At 48.1% G+C, this 27,392-nt stretch overlaps 4 protein-coding genes across 11 annotated transcripts in view; 1 reads left to right on the forward strand and 3 right to left on the reverse strand.

Moving 5' to 3' along the window:
- Positions 1–1,253: 1,253 nt before the first annotated feature.
- On the reverse strand, positions 1,254–10,239 carry LOC144945643 (uncharacterized). The gene is made up of 5 exons (XM_078874188.1): positions 10,170–10,239; positions 7,396–7,501; positions 6,539–6,625; positions 5,661–5,780; positions 1,254–4,807 (listed from the first exon to the last, which is right to left on the reverse strand). The coding sequence occupies exons 1-5, from the start codon at positions 10,212–10,214 to the stop codon at positions 3,618–3,620; spliced, it is 1,548 nt and encodes a 515-aa protein (XP_078730314.1). The 5' UTR covers positions 10,215–10,239; the 3' UTR covers positions 1,254–3,617.
- A 2,446-nt stretch (positions 10,240–12,685) lies between these two features.
- JRKL (JRK like) lies at positions 12,686–16,609 on the reverse strand. Of its 2 annotated transcripts, none has more exons than XM_078874309.1 (2): positions 16,501–16,609; positions 12,686–15,046 (listed from the first exon to the last, which is right to left on the reverse strand). In XM_078874309.1, the coding sequence occupies exon 2, from the start codon at positions 14,779–14,781 to the stop codon at positions 12,967–12,969; it is 1,815 nt and encodes a 604-aa protein (XP_078730435.1). In that variant the 5' UTR covers positions 14,782–15,046; positions 16,501–16,609; the 3' UTR covers positions 12,686–12,966. The 2 variants fall into 2 exon arrangements, with proteins under 2 accessions (XP_078730435.1, XP_078730433.1); XM_078874307.1 differs by having other exon boundaries at positions 16,225–16,609.
- A 642-nt stretch (positions 16,610–17,251) lies between these two features.
- On the reverse strand, positions 17,252–21,969 carry LOC144945644 (uncharacterized). 3 transcript variants are annotated; one of them, XM_078874191.1, is made up of 4 exons: positions 21,393–21,969; positions 20,272–20,369; positions 19,363–19,449; positions 17,252–18,851 (listed from the first exon to the last, which is right to left on the reverse strand). In XM_078874191.1, exons 2-4 carry the CDS (start codon positions 20,309–20,311, stop codon positions 17,809–17,811), a joined length of 1,170 nt encoding a protein of 389 aa, XP_078730317.1. In that variant the 5' UTR covers positions 20,312–20,369; positions 21,393–21,969; the 3' UTR covers positions 17,252–17,808. The 3 variants fall into 3 exon arrangements, with proteins under 3 accessions (XP_078730317.1, XP_078730315.1, XP_078730316.1); XM_078874189.1 differs by lacking the exons at positions 20,272–20,369; positions 21,393–21,969 and having other exon boundaries at positions 19,363–19,748; XM_078874190.1 differs by lacking the exons at positions 20,272–20,369; positions 21,393–21,969 and having other exon boundaries at positions 17,252–18,848; positions 19,363–19,747.
- A 1,210-nt stretch (positions 21,970–23,179) lies between these two features.
- LOC144945650 (hepatocyte growth factor-like protein) overlaps positions 23,180–27,392 on the forward strand; it is a 54,829-nt gene continuing 50,616 nt past the window's right edge. For 2 of the 5 annotated variants that reach the window (XM_078874204.1, XM_078874205.1), the window contains exons 1-2: positions 23,182–23,372; positions 25,203–25,332. In XM_078874204.1, coding sequence (XP_078730330.1) covers positions 23,312–23,372; positions 25,203–25,332 — 191 coding nt within the window. In that variant the 5' untranslated portion in view covers positions 23,182–23,311. Of the gene's footprint in view, positions 23,373–25,202; positions 25,333–27,392 lie in introns of all 5 variants that reach the window. The other 3 variants (XR_013639700.1, XM_078874206.1, XM_078874207.1) reach the window with 3 other exon arrangements.

Below are 27,392 nucleotides of genomic sequence, written 5' to 3' on the forward strand. Positions count from 1 at the left end.
AACCGAACACATTGATGGCGTAAATACACGGGCAGCGAGGGCATGCCGGTTATACATGGAGCAGCTTGCAATGGCAGGCAGGCAATCTACGGGTGCTGTAGCAAACTAAAAAAAGACTAAAACTCAACGTTGTATTATTTTCCTCAGAAATGTATTATTACGTGTAAATTCATAGCAGCCAACTATACTCTGAAACGCACATTAATTATAAATGTGGAGGGAAGAACCAGGAGAAAAATCCACGCGACCACGGGGAGAGAGATGCAAACTCCAAATATACAGGGATCGTCGGGGTTGGGATCGAACCCACGACCTCTATACCAGTTGCTAGGCGCCCCTAGCACCAGGATACAAACCCACCCAGTCCTCAATCTTGCTTGTTTCATTCAGCCAAACTCACACACAGTACACGCTACGTTTTATATTCTTCTGTGGCTCTGTCTCTCTTCAAAATCTTTGCACGTTCCAGTTGACTTTGACAATACAGTACTGTACACGTGTGTGTTTCCTACTTGAAATGCTATTACACAGGTATTTATGGTTCGAATGTCGAAATATATATTTTGCATTGCTTACTTTGATGAAATACAGAAATTATTGCCGTGTGATTAATGGTGTCATTCTGCGTGGGTTTAAAAAATATATATTTGTGCTCTTCAATAACATGATTTTAACTGTATTGTTATAGTACTATATGAAGACCCTTACACGGTCATGTGTCGCCAGGGCTGTCCATAGTGGGTGTGGGGCCCGGGGCAAATCCCACACCGTATGGGCCACACCGATGCCTTCAAACTAAACCAGAAGCATTACATCTGACACTGTGAAGTCGAAGCATGCCGCCCCACCCCGCCCCCCAAAGCGCGGGGCCCAGGGCGGTCACCCCAATTTGCCGTGTACCCTAGGGGACGGCTCTGTGTGTGTCGCCCATGCACTTACATTGGACACAGGGCCTCCATCAGTGGAGGGGTTGTTAATGTGCGCATCGCGATGCAGCAATGTGTGCACAGATCCAGGGATCAGTGGCCTTTTGACGGAATGCAATTCGGGCTCGTAGATGCGATGCTTCCGTGTATCGGGTCCTTTGTACATTTTCCCGTACAAAAGTGGAAACTATCTTCGTGTTTGAGAGACGTTCAGAGAGTTTAGGCTGTATGTGGAGGTAAATGAGGCTGGGTCGTCCATGCACAACAATAAAATATTCAGCACGATTAATCACGTTCGTGATAGACTTTAATGTGCGTTTTGCTTGTCCAACACTTGCATGTACAACAACAATAATTAATGCATGCCTACCGGTTCATATGCACAAAGTTTTACAATACTGCACGACGTTACATATAAAAAATATTTACTTTAAGGTGGCTACTTGATGAATTGTCACAATTCAGGATGAGGGTTACATTTTAGAATATTTCTCGTCTTTTACTCCCATTTGCGTGGTTTTATGTTTTGTCTTGTTTGCACGTTTTGTCTACTTCCTTTGTCTAAAAGCAACATTACCCTATTATTTTCACAAAATGCGTGAAACCTCAAATAATCTTCACAAGCACAATTATGTGATGGGAGCTGAAAAATGATAATTTGAATATTTGAATCTATGCATCATGATCGACATGGCTAAAGGGGCTCACGTACTTAGAGAAGCAAACTACTTGGAGGCGTTGGGAATGGACTTAAACTTCGCAGTGGGCTCGCCTCCAACCGGACCCACTCCTGTATGTTGAACTTCCTTCACACCGTACGTAGCCAACCATGATAATCGGAGGTAGGGGGGGAGGCAGGAAGGGCAACTAACTAAACACATACAAACTAAACTAATAGGCGACGTTTCAGGCGAAGGCCTGTACCTCCAGTGTGGCCATCAAGACGGCAAACGACCCGCCTTTGCACATGAACGCTTCCTCCATCAACAGTGCGCTGCATTGCCATTGCACAAACGGCCAACGCTTCGTTCGCAGTCATGCTCGTCTCACGTTCATACAAAATCGGCCTGACCCCCCCCACCCACCCGCTGCTCAAGAAAGCAAGGCCCTGAACCCCGCCCCCCCCCCCCGACGATTCGGCAAGTTGCAGATCCACAATCAACCTCTCCCCTCCAACCCGCCATGCTCCTGGAAAGGCCTTGAGCCCAGCGTGTGCTCCCTTCACTCTACCGATCGTCGCCGAGTCTAGTCCACCGAGACCACAATCGAGCCGACTGCAGGTGGTGTCAGTATCTCTGCAGCCTTCGTCGCAAGTTAAAACACTCTCTCATCAGCCTCCTCGAAATCGGACTCTGGCACTGGCGGTCTGGCGTCCTCCAGTGGGTCACGTGCCACCTGCAAGGCAGGAATTTCTCAGTGGGCTTAGGGGTGGGAGCCTTCGTCTGTAAGAGACCGAGCTCTCATCATGACGTTCCCTCGGGGTTCTGGCCGTCCCCTTCCTGCTCGTGGCCTACATGGCTCTCATTGGGCACCTCATCGAGTGCTTTGGTGTCAAATGCTATTCCTATGCAGGACTTCTTCACTAGTTGATCCCACGATTAAATATGTGCATTATAGATTACTATTTTTTATACAGCCCTTTGCAGGGAACATCAAATTAGCAAGCGACATACACCAACGCCTTTTGACAAAGGGAACATTGACCAACTTCAGCATTATGTATGTATCTCTCATAAGTAGTGTAACTCCCTAACTAGATGAATAAAGGTACCAACAGTTGTATCGAGTGATACGTCGTAAAAATACTCCATTAAAACACTTGACTACAAACCTCACCTATTCACATTTAATAGATGTCTTCACATTAATAAAATACTCAAAAGGGTGGTGCAGTGGTGCATCGGTGGGCACACTGCACCACCAACACGTCGACACGAGTTTGATTCCTGGTCGCAGTTAACATCGCCGACGAGTGATATCAACCCAACGGGATAAGACGAGTACAGCTAAGTGTGGTCAGGGCGAGGCCTCTCATGCAGTATGGATATTTGCAAAGGATTTCTATTTACTTATTTGTAACACTGATATTACTGAGACGCCCCCTTTGTAAATATCACAGTAGGAATATTGACAATTTGTTTGCATTAATGTAGTTGAAGGCTTATTGTGTGGTCCGTGAGACGATAAGCCATACAGCGAGCACAGAGTGGTGAGCGGGTTTTGTTCACACCAAGGTTGATCAGACACTTTCTCTTATGTGTTAGCATCCCTTTCTGTTTATGTATTCGGGGGAAAAATAAATGTGTCCAATTCTCCAATACAAATGCAGTCAGCGAGGCGATGAACTTCAGCTGCTTGTCAAATTTTACTCGAGCCCAATATCTTTTAATGTTTGAAAGGGCTTCGAAAGTTGTCCACCCCTAGCCACGGAGGAGGGGGATTGGGAGGAGACAGGGCTGTGGGTGCCAAACCGTGAGTCTCGTGGATTGTGGCGACACGGACCCAAGGTGCTCTTCCTCGGCTAGAACTGGGTCTTGCTTGTGCTGACAGGGCCCAGATCTCAGTGGCCATGTAAAGAAGGCATGTCAAACACCCTTCGAATATGTTTTGCAAATCTGTGTCCTCACACCTGTGTGGCGCAGTGTGCCCCCTTTAAATGACAATGTGCTGAAGAATGTATTTTCACATGACTCACACACACGGCTTATCACCCCGATGTGTTTTAGAGTGCGCTTTTAAACTAGGATAGTGTGAAAAGCCCTTCCCACAATCCTTGCAAATATATGGACGCTCACCAGTGTGGATTCTACAGTGCGACTTTAAACTGGACTGCGATGAAAACCTCTTGTCGCACTCCTTGCACACGTACGGCTTCTCACCGGTATGGGTCCTAGAGTGTGCCTCCAAGTTGGAACGATGTGAAAACCCCTTTCCACACTCGTTGCAAATGTACGGGCGCTCGCCAGTGTGGGTCCGAGAGTGCGTGTCTAAATTGGAACGATGTGAAAAGCCCTTTCCACAATCCTTGCAAACGTACGGGCGTTCGCCCGTGTGCGTTCTAGAGTGAGTCTCAAAAGTAGAAAACCGTGAGAAGCCCTTGCCACAATCCTTGCAAACGTACGGGCGGTCGCCAGTGTGGGTTCTGGAATGCCTCTCCAAAGTAGAACGCAGTGAAAAACTGGTCCCGCACTCATTGCACACATAGGGCTTTTCATCCGTGTGGGTTACAGAGTGTGTGTCCAGGTTGGAGCGCCGTCGAAATCCCTTGCCACACACGTTGCAAATGTGCGGCCGCTCGCCAGTGTGTATTCTGGAGTGCGCCTTCAAACTGCAATGATAAGAGAACCCCTTCCCGCACTCCTTGCACACGTGCGGCCATTCACCCGTGTGAATTCTGGAGTGCAGGTTTAATCTGTAAAGATCCGAAAAACCCTTTCCACACTCCATGCACACGTGTGGCCATTCACCAGTGTGCAACCTGGAGTGCACCTTTAATCGGTACTGATCCGAAAAGCCCTTTCCACAGTCACTGCACACGTGCGGTCGCTTGCCGCTGTGAATCCTGGCGTGCCTCACGAGCTGAGAGTTATTGGGAAACGCCTTCCCACACTCGAGACACGTGTGCGTCCTCTCACTAGCGGCGCCGATCGCCTGCGCTCGCGACTCGTCGAATGGCGAAGAAGCCTCCTCGGTCGTTGTTTGTAAGAATTGCTCCTCCCCAGGGCTTGTCACGGCATCTTGAAGCAGCCTCCCGCAATGCGTGCAGGCTTTCCGTGGCAGCCCGGAGAGTTTCGCTTCACCCACGGTCGTCTTCTTGAAGCGTCTACCACCAAGATCTCTGCCGCATTCCTCACACAGGTGTCCCGTATCTTTCGTTTCATCTGCCACAAATTGTTCAACGAGAAAATCAAAATGTGTAGATTTATTACACAATGCAGGCGACACACATTTGTAGGCCCTCGCTTGAAAGAGGAAGAACACCGCAAGCAATTTGGCTTTGTCAAGTTACTGAGTACCATAGTCCCTCGTTAACGTTTTTAATCCGTTCCACGAAAACTACTGTTACCAAAATAACTGTAAATGGAATATAGGAATTACATTTTAAAAGTATTCATCCATTCGAAGACGATCGGAAGTTGACCTTTTTGAGCCTAAAAACATAGTTTATAACATTTAAACACTCAATACTAATACATATTATAAGAAAATTACAGGGTTAATATTAATAGAAACATAGTTAAATTATGAATAATTAGAGCATACAAATTCTTATTTTGCTAAATTGAAAAAATGGTGGATTGGGTCAAGCCAAAGCCACTCATCAGTGCACACCTTCATGCGTATCAATAATTCCCTGCTTTGTTTGAAGGCTAATTAATTTCCTACTTTTTTCCTTTTGCAAATTCACTTTATGGGCCATTGCAATCACTATTAATTCACTTCTAAGTTTAAAAAGAGGTCCAAATCACTGAGTCTGCAGGAGCTGTTTCCACTGCCAAAACAGAAAACGTCATCCTGTAAACTAAGTCAGTCGAGGTCTAAACGCTCATAGATGGTCATTGCTGATTGGCCGAGGCCATGTGACTCAACCCACTTCTGAGCGCTCCGATTGGCCGAAATTTTCGCCCGCGTGCACAACGTGAACATACCGTTATGTATATATGAGCACATCTTGAACCATTCATCACGGCTGCTGAAAACATTTTCTCCGTGATATGATCAAAGGGAGCTCACCTTGATCAATGTTGCATGCCAACACCTCCGTCCGGTCTCGATTGGTGAAATAACCGTAGAAATATCCTGTCTCTGGCCTCCCGACGTCCTCCTCGACCTTAGGAATCTTCTGTCCTGGAACTGAAATTGATCAAATAAAGGTTTGGTCTCCAGCGGTTGGACCGACTATTTAAAAGGTGAGCTTTGCACCAGCGGGGCTTGGGACATTTTATTGACGGTTCTTCGACCTATCACCGGTGTTTTAGCCAACTTGTTTTTTTGGGGTCCTGCTTTTGGAAAAGCGTGCGATCTTTTGGCAGCTAAGGCACCGGGCAGGTCATCCACCGTAGATATGAAGCGATAAGATCAGCTCATAGGTGGATTGTTACATCGCATTATTTGTGTGATATGTCAATGGATTGGGGATACCGGATGGATCATGGCTGATGATGATAACGCACAGTATGTCAACACACCTGCGGTTCATCAGCTAGTATTCACAACCGTTTACATGAACAGCTGAAATATGTGAATGCATAACTTTGCGGTCAGATTCTTGTGAATTAAATAACGTCACCCCATCCTCACTGAAATATTGAAAGTGTCCGGCGCAAATCAGTCACGCTCGTTGGGTAAGAATTGGGGTCGGCGTCCGCTAATGAGGGGCGGCAACCTCCTCACGCCACAGCTGTTGCATTGCAGTCCCACGGGAAGTTGAAGAGCGGTCTTCAAGCGAAGCAAGAGCCTCGGCGGCATTGGAAGTTTGTGGTGAACGAGCAAACGGTGTCGCTCAAAAAACAACGTGGGAAACGGCCCGTATAGCGCTGTACGAATGTGAGCGAGAGCTGTATTATCTGCCTGCAAGAGAAACTAAACTCAAAAGGGGCAGAAGATCTGACCTGTGATTTCCTCTTCATGCTTTACCATCACCGTCCGCACAATCTCAGGGCTGGGCTTTTCTTCCACATCCTCTTCGCTCAACAGCGCTTCACAAACAACGGCACGTGTGGTGTGTGTGCGCGTGTGTATGTAACATCAAAACGTAGACATAATAACGTTACGCGATGATTACACCTTTAAATCTTGAGGAAGCTGGGAATAGGCTAGCAGTAATCATGCCCACCAACGCATCCAGTTTGTATAGACGTTGGCAGTTCCATTCCTGCCAAAAAGCACTTTCTAACAAATTTGTGCTGATTACAGGCCTTTTGACATTCGAATTATACCTCTATGTGGCTAGGTGTATCAGGGAGCATCTTATGTCAATGTCAGAGCACTGTCAGAGCACTGACAATGAACTCAAAAGTCAGTGGTTTCTTGCTCAATTGAGCATTTTGCCAGTGCTCATCTCCTGTTACAGCCCTATGCTAGCGGTGGAAATTCTACTTTCCTTTGGCGGGGCCAAGTCTGTCCATCAGGAAAACCACTGCCAACTTCCACACAAAGTGGCACTCGTGTTATGGGCCATGGAGGAATGATGGGCTAAGTCAACCCCCAGCCATGATTTTAAATGTCTTTGCGAGCCGCTCACTGTACCGCTGAGCCTGTACTACTGAGACCTTAATTTCAATTATGGGGGCTAAGATGTTTTCTCTCTCTTAGGTTTTTGCACTGATATACGTGCGATTTCACTCGATGCATTAACATGAAAAAGGTTGATGATAAAAGTGACCTGACAAAGTGAATTGTTGACTCGTAGAGTTTGCATTACTGCAATCTCCCCGGTCAAACCTACATAAAATCAACGAGATCTCACCGTCATCGTCATCTTCAAGTTTCACCGTCACATCAGGAAACACATCAGGGCTTGGCGGTTCTTCATGTTCTTTTTTAATGAAGGAAAATTCAATGCGAGAGTCCATCTGGGAAGCAAACGTAAGGTCAAATTAATCATCTAACTAGACAGAATTCACCGAGCCTGTCGAGACCAGAACCGTCAAAGAACCGCATATGCCAAGGTTTGCGTGGATGTGGTTTAGGTGTGCGACTACGGTCACCTGGAACAGAACCATGGAATATAGAACGACTCAATGCCCTATTCACAAACACGAAGTCATACCTGTCAACCCCTTATCAGTTCCCGACCATATTACAGACCTTATAGGTCACCCCGTGCCCCTTATACATCTCAACGTTCATCCTACAAAGTCCCATCACGAGGGAGAAACACAAACACAGACAGTCTTTTTTTGCACATATTGAAACGTCTGTACGCCGTATGGACCTGAAAACTCAATTTGCCTGGACAAGAATACGGTGCAGATCGTGTGGGTTGACATCTATGCGAGGCATATTAAATCACAGCGATGCGCTGACACAATTATCCGTCTCAACCACCTCGGTGCAAAGCTACAGCAGTTGCTATGCATCAACATCAGCCACGCGAAGGAGTGCTGCTGCTGCTGCTGCTGCATCGAACATTATTCCACTTTGCTTTTGAATTCGGCCAAAAGCCATCCACAGCTGGTTTTGACAATGCAACAAATGGGATCTTCCTGCACTGCACTCTGCTGCTGCTGGACCAAATAAGACCCGGAGCAGCCAACAAGCACCATCCAGCAGGCGCCACCTGCTTAGCTTCTGAGACCCTGCATCCATCCAGACGAACTCCAGATGATTTGGTCATATGCCATACAAAGGCAAAGCCCCCCCCCCCGTATAGCCTTAACTGTCTACTGGGGCAAGTGCTTTCTTGTTACCGATGAAGGTCGGCACGGCACACGGAAGGGGTGGGTGGCCAACACCACGCCCGGCCGCCTTTGTCTCCCCAGTGGCGCTGTTTACACATCACACCATGTACTCATTCGAGGCTGAGTCTACCTAGGGGTCGCCCAGTACCGGTTCAGATAATCGTCACCGGTGCTGTCCAGTGAGCGGGAATCGAACCCGTAGCGCTAACCACTGCACCACCGCTCCCCACACTCTAACACACGTCCACCACACGTCCACAGCACGGGCACACAGCCTGGAACCACGTGCAGTGCCGCACACGAGCAATTAACACGTGCGTTCAATTACAAGGGCAAAGGTCCCCCGGGTAGCCCAAGCAGACCGTTGTGGCAAGGGGCTGGGAGCGAGTAAGCAACCTCCTAAGGCCTCCTCTGAGGCACACGAGGGGGGTCGGGTGGCGATGTTTACAGAACCGACACACGGGCGCTTGGTTTTTTTGTTAAGGCCGAGTGGACCTAGAGGGGGGGGTTGACTGCTGCCACCACGCACGAGAATCCATTCACAGGACAAAGAACTCCACCACCACCACCGCCATCACCACCACCATCGTAGGCAAAGATCCCCCGTGTAGCCTCAACAGACTGTGGGGCAAGCGCTGTTAGCGAGCAGCAGCAGCGCCGATGAAGGCCGTAACGACGGCACACGAGGGGTGGGTGTCTAGACACCAAGCCCGGCCGTCTTTGTCTTCCCAGTGGCGATGTCTACACACCGCACCAGGTCACTGCTCATTTGAGGCTGAGTGGACCTAGGGGAGGCTCAGGACGGGTTCAGACAATCGTCGCCGTGAGCGGGAATCGAGCTCGGGTCGCGCTAACCGCGACTCTACCGACACACACATTGACACACACCCTGACACACACACTGACACACACCCTGACACACACAGACACACACATTGACACACACACACTGACACACACCCTGACACACACAGACACACACACACTGACACACACCCTGACACACACACTGACACACACCCTGACACACACAGACACACACACACTGACACACACCCTGACACACACAGACACACACATTGACACACACACACTGACACACGCTGACACACACACTGACACACACACCGACACACACACACCGCACACACACAGACACACACATTGACACACACTGACACACGCTGACACACACATTGACACACACACCCTGACACACACCCTGACACACACAGACACACACATTGACACACACACTGACACACACAGACACACACATTGACACACACCCTGACACACACATTGACACACACCCTGACACACACAGACACACACACTGACACACGCTGACACACACACTGACCCACACAGACACACACACTGACACACACACACTGACACACACACACTGACACACACACACACACCCTGACACACACATTGACACACACACTGACACACACACACTGACACACAAAGATAAAGATCCCCTGTAAAGCCTTAACAGACTGTAGGGGCAAGTGCTGTTAGCGAGCACCTTTTACACACACACTGACACACACACACAGACACACCGACACACACACAGACACACACACAGACACACACACAGACACACACACAGACACACACACACCGACACACACACCGACACACGACGCGTGACTACAGCATGGTCACTGCAGACGGGATTGTTGTTGTTGCTCAATCAGCACGTTTGTCGTGATCGGACGAGTACGAGGGTAAAGTAGTTAACGATGTTAATCATAGCGGCAAGCAAATAATGAGACGTTGTAATGTTGAGCAGCGTTTACAGAATGCAGAGGCGCGCGTCACTCACCGCGATCGCTCGAACCGCATCGCCCCCCCGAACGTGGATTGGCATCAGAGGGCCCCAAAACCTGAATCGGCATCGCCCCTTCCCCGGAACATGAATCAGTATCGGCGACCCCCCGGAACATGAATCGGCATCGTCGGCCCCGGGAACGTGGATATCGGCAGCGGCAGCACGAAGCGACTGGATGGATACAAGACGCAACAACAACAACAACAGCAGCAGCCACCGCTGGTCCGCACCTCGTGCTTTTGGCCGAACGTTCAGGAAGGAGGTCACCGCCCCAGTGTGGGAGGTCTCTTGCTGGCCACGGCGTGCTCCGGGAGAGAGACACACCGAGATTGATGTTCCTCCTCCTCGTTGCAGGCGCACAGACTACAGCGGGTCTACTTCACGGCTCATAGTTTTGGTTTGCATGGCCACAATAACACGAACTGTGGATTGTCTTCAATGTGTCAGGGATGTCAGGGGAAGGATTCCCACCAAACGGAGGGGGAGTGGGACGGTGACAGTGGAAGGGGGAGGAGCAGGCGAGGAGATGTAAGAGAGAGAGGAGGGGAGAATTGGCTGTGGACGAGTGTGGACTGGGGGAAGCAATAAAAGACGAACACACCCGCAACCTTGTGTCGACTCTCCTTGACAAATGTATCTGTGTGTGTCTCTACGGGGCTTTATTGATGCTACTCTATGCTCAATAGTTTGTTCGCATGGCCATAGTTCCACCGTGGTTTATCTTTAATTGTCCATGAAGGAGACGCGCGCATGCGGCCATTGAGGGTCTGCCACGGGTTGGTGATTCCATCGGTGTCTGAGAAGAGGGAGGTGGAGGAATGCCAAAGCCAACAGGTGGGCGATGGTTTTTGGGTCTCAATGAGGGCGCATATCCAGGGTGGTCTGCCCTTCGATGTTCGCCAGCGTTCTTCTTTCTCTGGGTTGAGATTCTCGGGAGAATCGGGGACTTAGAGGCAGGGGTGGGAAACATTTGTTTCTGCCAAGGGCCATTTGGATATTGAAACATCATTCGCGGGCCATACAAAATTATCAACTTAAAAATTAGCCTGTTTTATTTACGTAACACCGTTAGACTGCATATTGGCTTGGGGTCATTATTCGGTCATTACATTTTCATAAGCCACCTCCTGGCTGCGTGGCGTCCTGTTAAGTTGCGAAACTTCCAATGTCAGATTATCTCATGATCGCGATTCTTGGGGATACAAATTTAAGTCATGATTTGACAAGAAATGCAGCCCCAGACTCAAGTTGTCTCCAGTTTCAGTCTCAAATAATTTCCATAACGCTTATTTATAATATAATTAATCGTTATTGATTCGTCATCTGTGTCACTCACGCTCTTGGTGTTACCCATGAGTATTTTGAGAAGACCTGGGGATACAGGAGTGAACCACATGCGTGCATAAGTGTGCACTAATTACAAACTACTAGTTGCCGCCAAGAAAAAAAAGCATATTACATTCTGATCCAGAGCTCTCGATGGTTACTAAATGGTTCATGTTTGATCATTATTAGGCCAAACTCCCGATTAGGTCAGGTCTTGCACACTTCAGTAATCAGAAGGTCACTGGACCTCTTTCGATGCAGCTATTTGGCTCGGAACTATACAGTAGTTTAGGCACATTATACAATTGAGAGGTATAAATCGCTAAATTCCTCAATTTCTGTATTTTAAATATAAATGATATTCTGCGTAATCCAAACAGGGTGAGGGGGTTAAGAAGACAGAGAAAGGAGCAACGTGGGAGAGGGGGCCTGATCTGACATCTCGTGGCCTGGACGCTGAAGGTGACACCAGGTGGCTAGACAGCGGGTCCACTGTGGCCTGCTGGAACCACCTGGTTCCAGCAGGCCACAGGGGATTATTGTGTCCGTCCGTCGTGCATAAAAAAATGGGAGGGGTGGGGCTGGGTGGAGAGGGAAGAGTGGGGAGGGGCTGGGTGGGGAGGGGCTGGGTGGGGAGGGGAGGGTGGGGAGGGGTGGGGAGGGGCTGGTTACCCCGTGGTGCCCTTATAAAACTCAACGTTTAACCTACTCACGCCGGCTTGTGCCCGCCCTCACAGTCGGCCATTTTTGCGGAATACACCACGCCGCCGTTGACCCTGGCCAACCCAACGTTCCTATCAGTTCCCTCCGCAGGAATGTGTTTTGATTTTATCCAAGTACAGTAGTGTCAATGACTGTCAAGTTTAAATAAACTTTGGTTTCAAGCAATACACACTTTATATTGAAAAGGAATTTTGGTTTAATAAATAAATGCAGTTATTGTAAAAATATAATTTCTCAAGATAATTTCTGCAGATAAATGTTAGTCCTCCACACGCGGCCAGTCACTAAACCACACGTCAGCACAGGAAGTCTGTGCGACGTCAACAATTTCATTTTATTTAGGAATTGGAATTATTTTCGGGACTAGTTATCCAATGTGGATAGTCGGAACAGAAAAAAGTGTTTTTTTACTCTTCACTCAATAAAGCCAGAGGAAACAAAAATTTCAATCGTTTCATCTTTAATGTTATGCTTTATCCGCTGATGATGTTCAGAACAGAAAACACATTTTATCGTCTCATTTTAAGTGTTGTGCTTTATCCGCTCAGAACAAACAGAAAGCAATTTAAAAAAAAAAATTAATTAAGAGACTATTTATCCAATGTGGATAATTGGCGACAAAACAGAACAAGTAATACTGTGCCATAGTCAATAAGTAAACAATATTTCCCCTCATTATCTTAATCCTCCAGCTGTAAGAAATGTCCTCCTTGCCACTTGTTGCCACACGGGGACGACCTGCTCACGACCACCCAGAAGTACTCGGTGTGGGAAACCTGGGGGCGGCGGCCGCAGCTTTTGTGCACGGCTGCCTCCGCTTCCTTGATCGCCGCACTAGCGTCCCATGAGCAGCAGCAGCAGCAGTATCGTGTACCACAAAGCCTGACATCGAGGTTTGGCCAAGTAGCGCCGATTGCCTCAGTGCTATCTCGTTCCTCATTCTCCTTATGAGAAGTTTCCTCTGCTCCTTCTCGGGGACAGGAGCATTCTCCAGGTAGCCGAGTAAAGTATCGCAAGCGCTAACGGCCGCCGCACACCTTGTTGTCCTTCCAAAAGCCTGCTCCTCTGCGGTGGCCTCGTCTTCTTCCTCCCCGTCGTCATCGCTGCCAACGCCAGCCAGGATCTCCTCCTCCGTTTTCTCCTGCCAGGCGGGGTCCACGGAGTCTTTTGAGGAGAGCCACTCGGTGACATCCTCCAGGTTGGTGCTGCTGCAGCCCGGAATGTTGTGCAGAAGTGCGAGACATTCTCTGGCCGACTCTTGGAGGGCGACAGGTGACAGCTGCTCATCCTCTTCTTCCAAGTCGACTTGGGGCACAAAAGAAGCAGGCCAGATTGGCTTCCAGCACCGGTTGAGGATGTCCCTCCGCACGTGTCTCCAGGCAGAAGCGGCCACAAAAAGGGCGTCCTTAATAGAAAGAGCCCTCCAATGCCTGATGAGAGTTTCTGGGTCTTCATCTTCCATGTCGAGAAGCTTCCGTAGAAGCTCCTTCCTGTACAGGCATTTGAATAATGCGGTCACCCCCTGGTCCATTGGCTGTAAGAGAGTGGTCACGTTCGGCGGAAGGAACTCAACAGTGATGTGCCCATCTTGCGTCTGCAGGGTCTGTCCGGAGGGATGTGCCGGGGCGTTGTCAATTACAAGGATTGCACGCGAGCCCAACTTCTCACGGAAGAGATTGTCACGGACGGCAGGAACAAATTTGGTGAAGAACCAGTCCTTGAAGGTGAACTGGTCCATCCAGGCCTTCCTCTGTCCATAATAATGGACAGGAAGACAGTCCTCAGGGAGGTCTTTGAGGGCCCCAAGCTTTTTTGACTTACCCAGGCACGTCAATTTAAGCTGATGTGTGCCCGAAGCATTGGCACACATCAGAACTGTCATGCCCTCCTTGCTACATTTGTAGCCGGCAGCATTCACTTCCGAACAGGAAGCCAATGTTTTGGAAGGCAGCGACTTCCAAAACAGGCCCGTCTCATCCGCATTATAAATTTGGGATGCGCATAGGCCTTTGTCGTCCACCATCGCTTGGAACCTAGCGATGTATTCCCGGACCGCATCGACATCAGACCCAGGGCGTTCACCGACTACGGAGAGGCGCCGGATGCCGTGGCGTTCCTTAAAGGAACGCAGCCACCCCTGGCTGGCCATGAAGGTTTCCTCTTCCTCCTCGTCGCCTCCTTCTTGCCTGGACCGAAGCTTTGCAGAGAAGACCTTGGCCTTCTCGCACAGCATGGGGCCACTCACTGGGTGGCCCTGTGCACGCTGCTGCAAGAACCACTCGTACAGCTTGGCATCGAGTTCCTTGTTGTCAGCCGAGCGGGTGGTCTTGCGCTTCTTTGTGGCGTTTGCACTCTGAAGTTCCGAAAAGAACTTGGAGATTTTATCCGCGTTGTCGCGGATGTCTCGGACGGTGGTGTAGCCAATGTTGTAATCGGCTGCAATAGCTTGGAGGGATCTTCCAGTCCTGATCTTTTCCAGGACTTCAATTTTCTTTTCGAGGGAAAGGAAGACTCGTTTGGCTTTTGTCTGGCCCTTGCTGCCTTGCCCTGAAGACATCTTTGCTTGTCTTCTCCTCCTCCCTGCTTCTACACTTGCTCCCTTCTCTTTGTTTCCCCTATTCCCTCCCTTCCCTCCCTTCTCTCCCTTCTCCTTGTTATCGTTTCCCCCTCCTGCAAAATAGATTTATTCTGCATTGGCGGAAAAAAATAAGCGCGTGTACATCACTATACAGTACAGCGCTGTACTGTATAAGGTACTCTTTTATATCTTCCTTTGGTTCGTCTCTCTTCGTGTCTTGGTTTGTCTTCTTCTGATTGAAAATCTGTAAGTACAGATAACCAAATAATTATATCAGTTAATTTAATTAAATAGAATCACCAATACGGCCACAGACCACTCACAATTGGCACACACCTACACGCACACCGCCACATAAAGAGACAAAATACAGGGACTCCTCTACTTATGAACATTCGACTCACGAACTTTCAGAGACACGAACAAACCTGTCCATATGTACAGTTGCCTGTTTGGACCGATAGTCGTGAGTTCAACCGCCGCACAATAGATGGTGGTGGTGGCATCTACATCTCTGCAGAACATTAAACCAGTGGCATCTACAGAACATGTAGAACCAGTGGCATCTACATCTGCAGAACATGAAGAACCAGTGGTATCTACATCTGCAGAACATGAAGTACCAGTGGCATCTACATCTGCAGAACATGAATAACCAGTGGCATCTACATCTACAGACCATGAAGAACCAGTGGCATCTACATCTGCAGAACATGAAGAACCAGTGGCATCTACATCTACAGATCATGAAGAACCAGTGGCAACTACATCTGCAGAACATGAAGAACCAGTGGCATCTACACCTACAGAACATGACGAACCAGTGGCATCTACAGAACATGACGAACCAGTGGCATCTACATCTGCAGAACATGAAGAACCAGTGGCATCTACATCTACAGACCATGAAGAACCAGTGGCATCTACATTTGCAGAACATGAAGAACCAGTGGCAACTACAAAATAAAACACATTCCTGCGGAGGGAGCTGGTAGGAACGTTGGGTTGCTCGGTCAATGGCCAGGGTCAACGGCGGCGTGGTGTATTCCGCAAATATGCGGGCACAAGCCGGCGTGAGTAGGTTAAACGTTGAGTTTTATAAGCGCACCACGGGGTGACCAGCCCCTCCCCACCCAGCCCCACCCCCCCCCAGCCCCACCCCACCCAGCCCCTCCCTCCCCACCCAGCCCCTCCCTGCACGACGGACGGACACAATAATCTCCTGTGGGCTGGTGTAACCAGGAGGTTCCTACCAGTATTAATGGTGCCTAAATTGGTGGGGGGGGGGAGCTTGCCCCCCCCCCAACACCTATACAATCTTGATACAATATTCGAGAATCTAAAGAACCACGCAACTTGAGATAATTTACAACAGCAATGTAGTGTAAAATGCATTGTAAAACTCGCTGCTTAAATACTGACCGTTAGCCCCCAGTCCTACGGGAATCCGCCGTCCGCGAGTCGTTTTTAATCTGCAGCGGTGTGCCGCGGATTTCGAGGTCGGCACGACCGTGGCGCCATAATTCGCACGAGGTTTTGCGCCACCGGGGAATTTAAATAAAAAAAATCGCGGATTTTCGGATCTCGCGAAGCGTTGCGACCGTCGCGAATTACAGGATTCGCGGATTATTGGAGTCCGACGTACACACTTTTCACGACATAGATTTTTGTATCGCGTCCGAATGCGACGAACCGCACCCACAGGGGCTCTGCAACACAAAGGGGCGGGCGTTGAAGGTGAACCCGGCCGGTGCGGCTGATCAGGGCTCGGTGTGCCGAGATCTTTGTTCAAGGGGATTTAAAGACAGCGAAGGGGACACGAAGCGACAAGATGCGGCTAGAACCGCCACGCAACATCCCCAAGTGCTCCCGAGGTTCAGAGTTGCAGGGCTGTGAGCGCGCCAGAAGGTGGCAGTAGAGTCGAGGTCAAGTAACTCCAGAACACGCGTGGCGATGTTTATTCAGGAGTGACATTGACAAGGCGAAGCTGTCAACCCATCACGGTTTACCCGTGTTCTTGTACAGGGGGACTGAGTTTTCAGGTCCATGCAGTGTACAGCCGTTTCAATACGGGCAAAAAATGTTTTTGTCTATTTGTTTGTGTTTTTTCCTTGTGATGGGACTGTAGGATGAACGTTGAGATGTATCGGGGGCACGGGGTGACCAATAAGGTTTGAATTCGTCTGTAATGAGGGAGGCACTGATAAGGGGTTTACAGGTATGGTTTTCCCACCTGATGATGATTGCTTGTGTTGCAATCGAAACGTCGTGATTTATTTTATACCAACGTTATTTTATACCAACGTGCAGTCACGAAAGCTTCAAATCTCGATTAGGCATGGACAGGATGTGCAAATTACTGTCACTTAAAATATACACCCATACCAAACAAACAAAAACGTTCGCAGAAAATGTACAACTCCATTTTAATTTCACAGACATTTGAATGCAACAATTGTTTGAATACAACAATATATTACCACCCGTACCACAGCCACTGTTTTTGGCCAAGAGGCAGTGATGTTATATCAGTGCTTTTGTCAAGCCGGATACAACTTGTCGGGAACACACAACGCATGCATGCACATGTCTCTTATCACGGCCATGGTCAAGTGGTCTTAGTCTCCTGTCACCGTGGAATTATCCATAGTGCCTTTTGATCTGGGAAATGTAATTTTCCGACACACTTCCACAAGCTTAGTAATTGAGCCAACAGTTCAAGTTGTTCCCCGCTGAAATGTGTTACACAAGCTCAGGACTATCATTACAACAATGATAAATAATTAAATATGTACTCGTGATTCGTGAGAAAGTTTAAGCTGGCTATTAAGTAATGATCTACACAATGAGCGAAAATCAGAGTGATCATTTCAGGAACACCAAATATGGAAACATTTTATTGTCAAACAAAATTAATGCCCCTTTGAAATTCATCACGTCTATCCACTTTCATTGCTCCGAACCGTGGACTTTATTCAATGAAAACATTCAAGGATTTAAATATATTTAGTCACCGATGTGTGCTTTATAATGCCTCTTTAAAGAATCGCACCGCGAAAACTCCTTCCCGCAATCCTTGCACACGTATGGCTTAAGGCCAGCGTGCGTTCTCGAGTGTCTCTCTAAAATACAAAGCTGCAAGAAGCCCTTCCCGCACTCCTGACACACGTGTGGCCACTTGCCCGAGTGGACTAGAGAGTGCGTATTTAAACTGTAGCGCTGTGAAAATCTCATGCCGCACATCTTGCACACGTACGGCTTTTCACCCGTATGCGTTCTGGAGTGTCTTTCTAAAAGATAACGCTGCAAAAATTGCTTCCCACAATCCTTGCATATGTATGGGCGTGCACCGATGTGCACTTTAGAGTGCATCTTTAAACCATAACTGTGTGGAAATGCCTTTCCACAGTCCTTGCAAATGCATGGCTTCACGTCAGTGTGCATTATAGAGTGCCTCTGGAAATTGGAATACCGTACAAACGCCTTCCCACAGTCCTTGCAAACGTGTGTCTTTTCACCAGCGTGTGTTTTGGAGTGCCTCTCTAAATCGGCGATACGAGAAAACCCCTTCCCACACTGCTTGCACACGTGCGGCCACTCACCAGTGTGTATTCTGGAATGTGCCTTTAATCGGTAGTGATACAAAAACCCCTTTCCACACTCCTTGCACACATGCGGATGCTTGCCACCATGCGCCACGGCATGCCTCACTAAATTAGAGTTGTTTGAAAATACCTTCCCACACTTTTTGCACGAGTGCATCCTCACGTCGGTCGCGTTCGTCAACTCATGCGTTCCCGACTTCTCAACCGGTGCGGAAACCTTCCTGCTCGATGCACGGAAGCGTCGCGTCTCTCCAGTGTTTGTCTTCTTCGACTGCCTATTGATGCATGACGTGGTGTCTTTAAGCGTCTTCCCGCATTGCGTGCAGGCTTGCAGCGTCTGGCCGGCAAATTTAACTCGATAGGTCTTCATTTTGAAGCGTTTAACATCGTCCTTCCCGCACTCCCTGCACAGGGGTCGTGTTTCTTTTTCTTCCTCTTCATCTGCTACACAATGTTGAAACAAAAACCATCGCTAGGTTAAAATACGCTATCGCACAATGTGAAGCCCCCACATGAGGACAACATAATTGGGGATGGAAGTACCGGCAAGATGTAAGATGGGATACAGTAGAAGCTTGATGTAAGCACGAGCCCTTGAGAGCAAATCAAGCCAGGATCCAGATCCTCTCGGATAGGGTGGGGGGGGGGATAGTGGAGCTGTCTTTTGGAAAACCATAACAGCGGTCTACTGCACTGCTTCAGAGAGTAAGTAACCAAGTGTGCATTCAGAGTAACATTTGGCGGTAAAGGGTCCAAAACTCCTGCTGTCAAAGCAAGACAAAATCATGATCTCTTGACCTCATTTAAAAATACAAATACATTGTGATTATATATCTTTTATATAGCATCGTTAATGCAAATTGCATCTCACAACCAGTGAGGAACCACAGACAATCTGGTAGCCAGAGAAGTGGAAGCAGTGGTGAATAAACAAAACTGGGCAGGTAGATCTCACCTGTGGTTATCTCTTCATCCTTCACCACCACTACTTGCACAATCCCAGAGCTGGGGTTGTCGTCAACATCTTGCTTGCATGGCAGCACTTGGGCAATAACAGCACACATCATCACGATCCTGATCATGCATGCTTCATCCACTGCTACATGAATGACTCCCAAGTCATCGCCATTCTCTCGGGGTCTCGTGATACAATAATAACCCATCGACTTCCTAAACATGCGTTTCTCCCGTCAATTCCTCTCTGCTGCACTCGCCTATGATGGCAATGTCGTTCCGCAGCAGTCTGATGAATGTTTTATGCATGGTGGTCATCCATCCAAGCGCTATTCTGGGTCAACCCTACGTTATTGGGTGCATTTTGAGTGAATTTGGTAGCTGTGGAGTGTACAACTGTTGCATTTACTCTTGGGCCATGCCCAGGAATTTAAAGATGTTTGCTTTTCCTTAACATATAAATCTTGTATACTTTTTACGTATTATCACTATGCTGGGTTACTTAAAAACCGAGCTGTGCCTTGAAAAACATTGCTTGCTCACATCACTGGTGGCGAAAGGGCCAACATTAGAGCGAGCTCCTGAGGACCCCTTTGAGGGGGTATTTTGGTCTTCTCTTCCACACTGACCGGATATCTCGGGAGGACCACATTAATCACTGTGGTTGTACCCATTTATACTGATGGGTAGGCAAAGTCGAGGGGATTTCAAAAACGTGCACTGTTGTTAAAACTGCTGCGCCGAGAGATTAATCCAAGTGACCGGTGGATTTATACTACGGCTTGCCATTGATTGTTGAATTGATGAACCAACAATGCAGCATCGAAAGACTTACCAAAATCCCCTAAAAGATTACATTTATCGTGGTAATACCCACGGTGGCTCAGGGAAGAAAACCGAGGCATCTCACCAGCATCATCTTCACGCTTCACTGTTACGCCTTGAAACATCTCAGTGCCAGCTTCCAAATATGCGTTTGAAGAAAGCAAATTCCATGTGATAAGCCACCTGAGGGGTAAAAAAATAACAAAGTCAGGCATCAATTTAGACATTGAATGTACAAACATCCCAAGGAAAGCCATACAGTTGAGGCTACTGCTGTTAGCGAGAACCTATTAACGCTGGAAATATCACAAGAGGGGTTTTGTGTACCTAAGGTCTAGGTCTCTAGGATGACACCTGGTCGAATTTAGTGTCACCAATGATGTTTAGATACTGCACCAGTGAGTTAATTCAAGCTGATCTAACCTTCGTGAGAAGTTAGGCCAGGTTCAGAGTGACTTTGTTGTTGGTGGTGTATTTGTGGCAAGCAATGGAACTTGAGTAACACCGGGATCGCCACACCATCACCGACAATCATCTCTTCGCCATCGGCTACGATCAAACTGCTGCAGGGATGAAGGAGGCCTCCCAAACCTGTCTCGTGTTTTAGAAATGCAATGTAACAACGAGCAAGCGATTGACTGCCGTTAACGTTTTAAACACCGCGCCCAAGGCACTCATTTACGTCTGAGATGACCTAGTGGAGGCCCACGACTGAGGTCAGTGCCGGATTATTCTCGTAGCAAAAGCAGCAAATGCTCCGGGCCCCGCACTTTCAAGGGCCCCGCGCTAAATGCGTTCAAGCTATCAACTCCGGTTGAGTGATTCTGCACTTGCTCTATTACGATAGTACTATACCGCCTTCAACTTTCATAAGGTTAGCGATTTGTCGTATTATCTGGCTGTATAGCAAATAAACAAATACAATTAATTTACTATGCAAGTCAAAAAAATGTGTTTCAATATTTTTATTTATTTATGGTTACAGGCCCCGCACGAGCTTAATCCGGCACTGGATGCGGATATCGATCGCTCGCAATGTTCGCCGTGGTGGTGGTGGTGAGAAATTCGACCTCTTGTTGAGTTCATCTCGGCTGGTAGCAACAGCGCGCTAACCACTGCGCCACCACTCCCTACACACGCACATGTACGTGTGAACACAGCAGTGCAACAACAGAATTAGATGCCACTTCATCACTGTGCACGTACCGTAAGACGGCAACCACGGTGCGTGATCCAGACGCGGCGGTGACGAGGGGAGCGACAAGATGCGTGCGATCGAGACACTCCACCGCGCGTTTTGCGCCAGGCTAGGTGCACTTTGAGGCCACGTCAAGTGCCGAGGGCTCGGCCCGCGCTGGCAGAGGAGGTCACGGAACAGACAACCCGGCGATTGCCACGGGTCGACTGGCGTGAGATGGCTGGCAGATGCACCACCACCACCACTTGAAACCCACAACAACGATCCACCCCCCCCCCGCGCCCCGTGTAGCCCGAACAAGCTGTTGGGGGCAAGTGCTGCTAGCGAGTAGCAGCAGCAGCAGCAGCTATGAAGGCCCCCACTGTGGCACACGAGGCTCGGTGGGTTGGCCAGGCCAGCACCACCACGCCCGGCCGCCTTTGTCTCCCCCAGTGGCGATGTTTACTCCACGCCGCACCAAGTACTCGCACAGGGGGCAACGAGATGCGGCGAAAGACGCAATCTGCTTTAGAACTGAGTGGTGGGCTCACGGCTGTGACCAGTAGATGGCAGTAGAGCAAAACAAAAATTAAACTCACGGTGATGCTGCCGGTGCTGTGATGGGTTTGTCTTGCAGTGTGCGTGGGTACTGCTTACAACAAGCACAATTAACAACAAATGTAACCACAACACGTTGCTCGATGATGGTTTTGGCCAATTTGCTCTTATTCATGGCGCATAAATGGAAAAGACAGAGAGGCAGAGTGGATAATAGTGGTTGTTGAGGACTGTACTCGTTTACACAACGGGGCCTGGTGATGAGAATCGAATTAAAGTTTTTAAATGTGTTCTGATGACCAGTTTTAAAATCGGAATGTAAATGGTTATTTAATAGTAGGTTCTGGTTAACAGATAAATCCCTTTAAATAATCTCAAAGTTTGACTGCAAAATACACTCATTTATATTAAAAGTAACATAATGTTAGTGGAATATTGCATTGTAGAAAGATGTGTTCTTGTTAGCACAAGGTACAATCAATCCACTTAGCAATATCCATATCCGTATATACAGCAAGTTGTGTTATTGTTATTCCATGGTTTGTTTGGGTTTTCTCCTGGCTCTCCATTTTCCAAGCTTATGAAAATGTAACAACTGGCCAAACACATTCCAGTATCTGCGTGGCTACAACATTCATCACATTCAGCCGTGGCGATTCCACTGCTGAATGAAGTCGTCCCCAGTCCATTTACATCGCTCACAAATGTGCGACGTAATCACCGAGCACCACCACACATGCTGATTCCATCGTTCCATCTCCCTGGTGGGAGGCGCATGTCAAGAGCCCACATTGGAGGCTGCAATATTGGCTCTCACGATGGCAGACATCAAGGAGCAGCCCCATGGGAGCCAACTTTCACGTAACTTCGGATATGATAACTGGAACTTCCAGTCTAGCGCAAGGAAGTTATGCGCCATCGAGGAAAAACAAAGTGATGGGACATGGTGATGGTGATAATGTTGACAGTGATGTCAACAATGACCATGATAACGCCGTTCCTGCCATTGCTGGGGTTAATGCTGAAGATAATACCGATGCGGTAACAGATTAAACTATTTATGGAGCGCAGTAACCGAAAAATGTTTACATTGCCAATCGGGGGGGTGTGGGGGGAATGTTCACGAAAAATAAGTCATCGGACCATTCGTGAAAATGTTCTCTTTGCGGCTTCAAAGGGACGTCTACAGTATTTTGAGAGTGAGGGAGGGGAAAGGGAGGCACCCAACTTTGTGTGTTTTAGCAGAGGCCAGGCCACGTGTGTGTGTTTTGAGAGAGAGAGAGGGGAGAGACAGAGATCCGCTTGTGTGTGTTTTGAGAGTGAGTCAGGGTTGAATATTGACCCTGGCTAAAACGCGGATTGTCACACACACAATACAGCGGCCTCCGCCATGGGCCACAGGACAACAGCGGCGTTCGTCACGTCGTATGTGACGCTTCTCAGCATTCTGGGTGAGTGTGGGGTCTCGTGATTAATCGGGTTTGCTCCCAAATGTGCACGTTTCGAGTGATTGAAATGTCCGGTGTGCCAAACGCATCACAATGTCCAGTCAGCTGCCCGTATGCGCCGGGTGTTGTATAAAGATTGGTGACATGGGTATTAAATATTACAATGTGTTTCTCTGCATGTAAGGGTTACAAGATGTTTAACCTACTCCGAGCCGTTTCTACCTTTTGTGCTTCTTTTTAGATTAAACTCCTCTTATCTGATCGATTATCTGCTCTTCCTATTATCTGCATCTCAAAATAGATCTGCATTTTCTTCCTAATATCCGCACGACGATGTATAATACAATCCGTGCTCCCCAGCAGATCGGAGGTATTAGTCTGTGGTGACACATGAGTCGTGTTACCAGAAGCTAAGAGGCAAAATAAGTCTACGTTAAAGGTGCGGCCCCTGCAATTGCTTGTGCACACCAAGAGCATCCACTCGACGGAGCTCTGGAGAGCCTTCCTAGAGGGTATTTGGCCTACCCTTCCATTCTTGCCAGACGTCTTGGAATCATTGGCAAACCCCCACGCTTCACCGCACCACACGCGATGTGCCGATCCAATATCTGTGTTGTGCCCATTTGTACTGCTGAGGTCGGGGCAGTCAAGAAACTTGCACAATCAGTCAAGAAACTTGCACAATTAGTTCCCACTGCGTAGCTGGGTGAACGTACTGGAATGTCAGAATACATTTGCGGAGAGACAATTTTGCGGAGAGGCAAATGTACCCTGAAATCTACACCCCCGCCCCTCATCCAAGCTCTGTAGTCCTCTATATATTAAAGTGTTATCAGATAATTAATGAGCGTTTACTAGTTATTTAGAAAATTGATTATTTAAAAGTATTCATTATATCATGTTTATGCTGAGTGTCTGCTGCTGCTGCTGCTGTGTCTTGTATAGTGCTTTGAGATCCTTAATTAAATGCCACTTTGTAAATAAAATTATGACTACTTGTTATGCAGAGGAAAATCTGTAGAATTGTACCTAATTTGTCCCCCCCCCGTCTTTGAGATGCTCCAAAAAGGCGCTTGGCAACTTAATAACAATATATATCTTCACATATATACACCTGCGATGCATACCATCTGCAAGACATGCCTCGTATTTTATATTACATGACTAAATGTCGGGATGGCTGAGCAATACGAATACTCGTGACAACAGATTAGCACACACACACACAGGCTTTCACTTAACCAGTGAGATGTTTTATCAACAGCACAGAGAATGTAGTAGTCGTCATCATCATCGGTCTGGAGTTCCCCAACATCACGATGGGTGTAGGTGGAGAGGATTGCGGTGGCCATTCATGTGTGTAGCTCATTCTTACAATCCAACACGTTATTTATAATATCAGCTTTTACTCTATAGTTTAAAAATATTTTACCTTGAGTTCTTGCTTTGTTGTGAATTTCCGTATAGCTTGAAAGAGAGAGTGTCTTTTGCCAGAAAAGCAATGTTACGGTATTTAAAAAACTCAACATTTCTCACCTGAAGCGTGTCACATTGACTAATACTGTGAGGCGACTCCAAAAGGAGGCCCCCCCCTCTCCAAGAGATCGTCTACCTTGGAGATGGAGCGTGAAATTTGCGCGCGTGCGGGTACCACGCGGAGCGTTCCACCGCATGACTGCGAGAGTTCGGTGGATTGACCATGGCCCACGTGGTTGATGAGAACATATTGACCAACCCACGTTTGTTATATACGGAAAAAACAGATGTTGTTTGTACCGAAACGTTTCGATGGATTTGGTCTACTTTGTGTTGTCCCCCCCCCACCACCTCCAGCACAGAGAAGCGAGCTCAACTCATACCGTCGCTTGTGCCGCACCGAGCTGAGCAAAGTGACCACCACAGTCCTGGAATACGTCTCCGCTGAGACGTGCGCCAAAAGCTGCAGTCAGAGAGTGAAATGCAGGTACGGGGCGACGGAGAATCGTCGACCGAAATGAGTTATTTTCGCTCTCGGTTATGGGCACGCGTTCGTTACAATTTTTTTGTATTTTGCATTCGTGCAAACTCATGTGCCGTCTGCCCTTTAAACGTATAATTTGATGATACCGCTGCTGCATTGGCAACGGCGCACAAGCAAAAGGTACAAAAAACACTGGACCTTCGTCAATGACACTGCCTTTTTACATTCCTCGAAGACGCTGGTAATGTTACCAATCAACTGCATTGGAACATCACCAGCCCGATGCATACATCTCCTTCAGGAATGGAAAATTAAAGTCAACTCACAGCAGGGCGATTGTAGCCATGCTACCCAAACTATGTATCATGTAGTAAACCCATAGAAACGCATAGAGACCTATAAAGAGATACACAGAGACCCATAGAGACTCGTAGTAACCATATAGTAAACGATTGTTGGTCTGCAACTCCTTTAATGAAGAAGGAATTGCAAAACTGCGCCAACTCTCTCTCTTGTCGCAGCCAGCAGACTTCGACATTGACACTTTCATCCTGAACACATTGCTACCATACGCAGTAAGGGAATAGAACTGCCTTAAAAGGGAACAAAAGAAAAACGGAATCGGCGACGTTTCGGGCAACGGCCCTACTTCATAGCACATGTGGACGACACGCGCGATGACCACGAGAGATGGCAGTGGCGATGATGACGATGAGAGGACAGGCGGTGATAGCACAGGCCATGCAGGACAGACGAGGTGCATCAGGGCCGCGGACCAGTACCGGTCCTTGGCCTGTTAGGAACCGAGCCGCACAGCAGGAGATGAGAGCGGTGAGTCCGAGCGTGGCCCGCCCCCATTATTTTATTTACCACTTCTGTCCGCGCCTCTTTCCCGCACTGCGCACTTGTCTCAGTCACAGTGTTGGTGAGCCCACAAGCTCTAACCCCCAGTAGCCAGAATGAGTAAAACACAAACGTCGCTGGAGAGCTTCTTTTAAAAGGGGGAAAGACCCAATGATGACCCCCCCCCCCCCACCGGTTCGTGAAAAAATTGTCTTCCACGAAACCGGTCCCTGGTGCCAACAAGGTTGGGGGCCGCTGACGGGTGCACGATTACGGCGCCGACAGGTCAGGCGGTGCAGGTGAGACGGAACACCCTGACAGTCATCGATTCCCGAGTCAATTCGTGACCCCCCCCCCCTCCCAAAGTCGTGACGATCAGTTCAATCGCTGAGTGAATCGTCGATTATCGATTGAAGCACGGGCAACTGGCGTCGCTCCAATGAATATTGTTATCCTATAAAAAAAAATATGTATATGAAAATAAATGTATGACTTCCTCCTTCTCTCCCTTAAATCTGCCCCAAACTTTAATCTCCCCACTATATTCACATGCGTTGTTAGTCACATTCTGACATCGGGGGGAGGGGGGGTTTGATTTGGCTAAAATCATTGGCAAACATTAGGACAGTCATTTTAGAAGCATACTGTGTTATAATTGGAATACAATTTTTTTTTATTCACATTCATTTACCAGAAATGTCTACATATGTGTATACATATATAAAAGGAAAAGAGAAATAGCATGGGGCCCCTAAGTCAGGTTTGGCACAGGAAAATATAATTTGGTGCATAACAGAAAAGATGCCTGTCTGGTATATTGCCAAATTGTAAAATTGTATTTGATGTGTTTAAAAACATATGCCTTGCTTGTTCATCACGCACAGTCTGCAAGCATAGCACAACACCAATGTTCTTAGGGCCCCGACAGTGATTGTGGAGCAGGCAACATCATGTATTATGAATGAATGCATTCTGGTTGCTCAACGAATGCATTGGAAGGTCGCACTCATTCTACATAAAGTGCTTGGCACAAATGAACCACAACACCTTGCTCATATCGCCAAGGAACGCGAACCACCACGCGAGCTCCGGTGGTCATCCTTGCAGCAGCTTTTGGCTCACCATCGAACAAGGACGGTCACTGCATCGCACGCTTTCAGATGCTTCTGCGGCCGTCTGGAACGCTCTTCGTTTCGATGTTAAGACGTCACTGTGGAGCT

This window comes from Lampetra fluviatilis, chromosome 38 (genome assembly GCF_964198595.1).
Source record: "Lampetra fluviatilis chromosome 38, kcLamFluv1.1, whole genome shotgun sequence".
Taxonomy (NCBI): Eukaryota; Metazoa; Chordata; class Hyperoartia; order Petromyzontiformes; family Petromyzontidae; genus Lampetra; species Lampetra fluviatilis.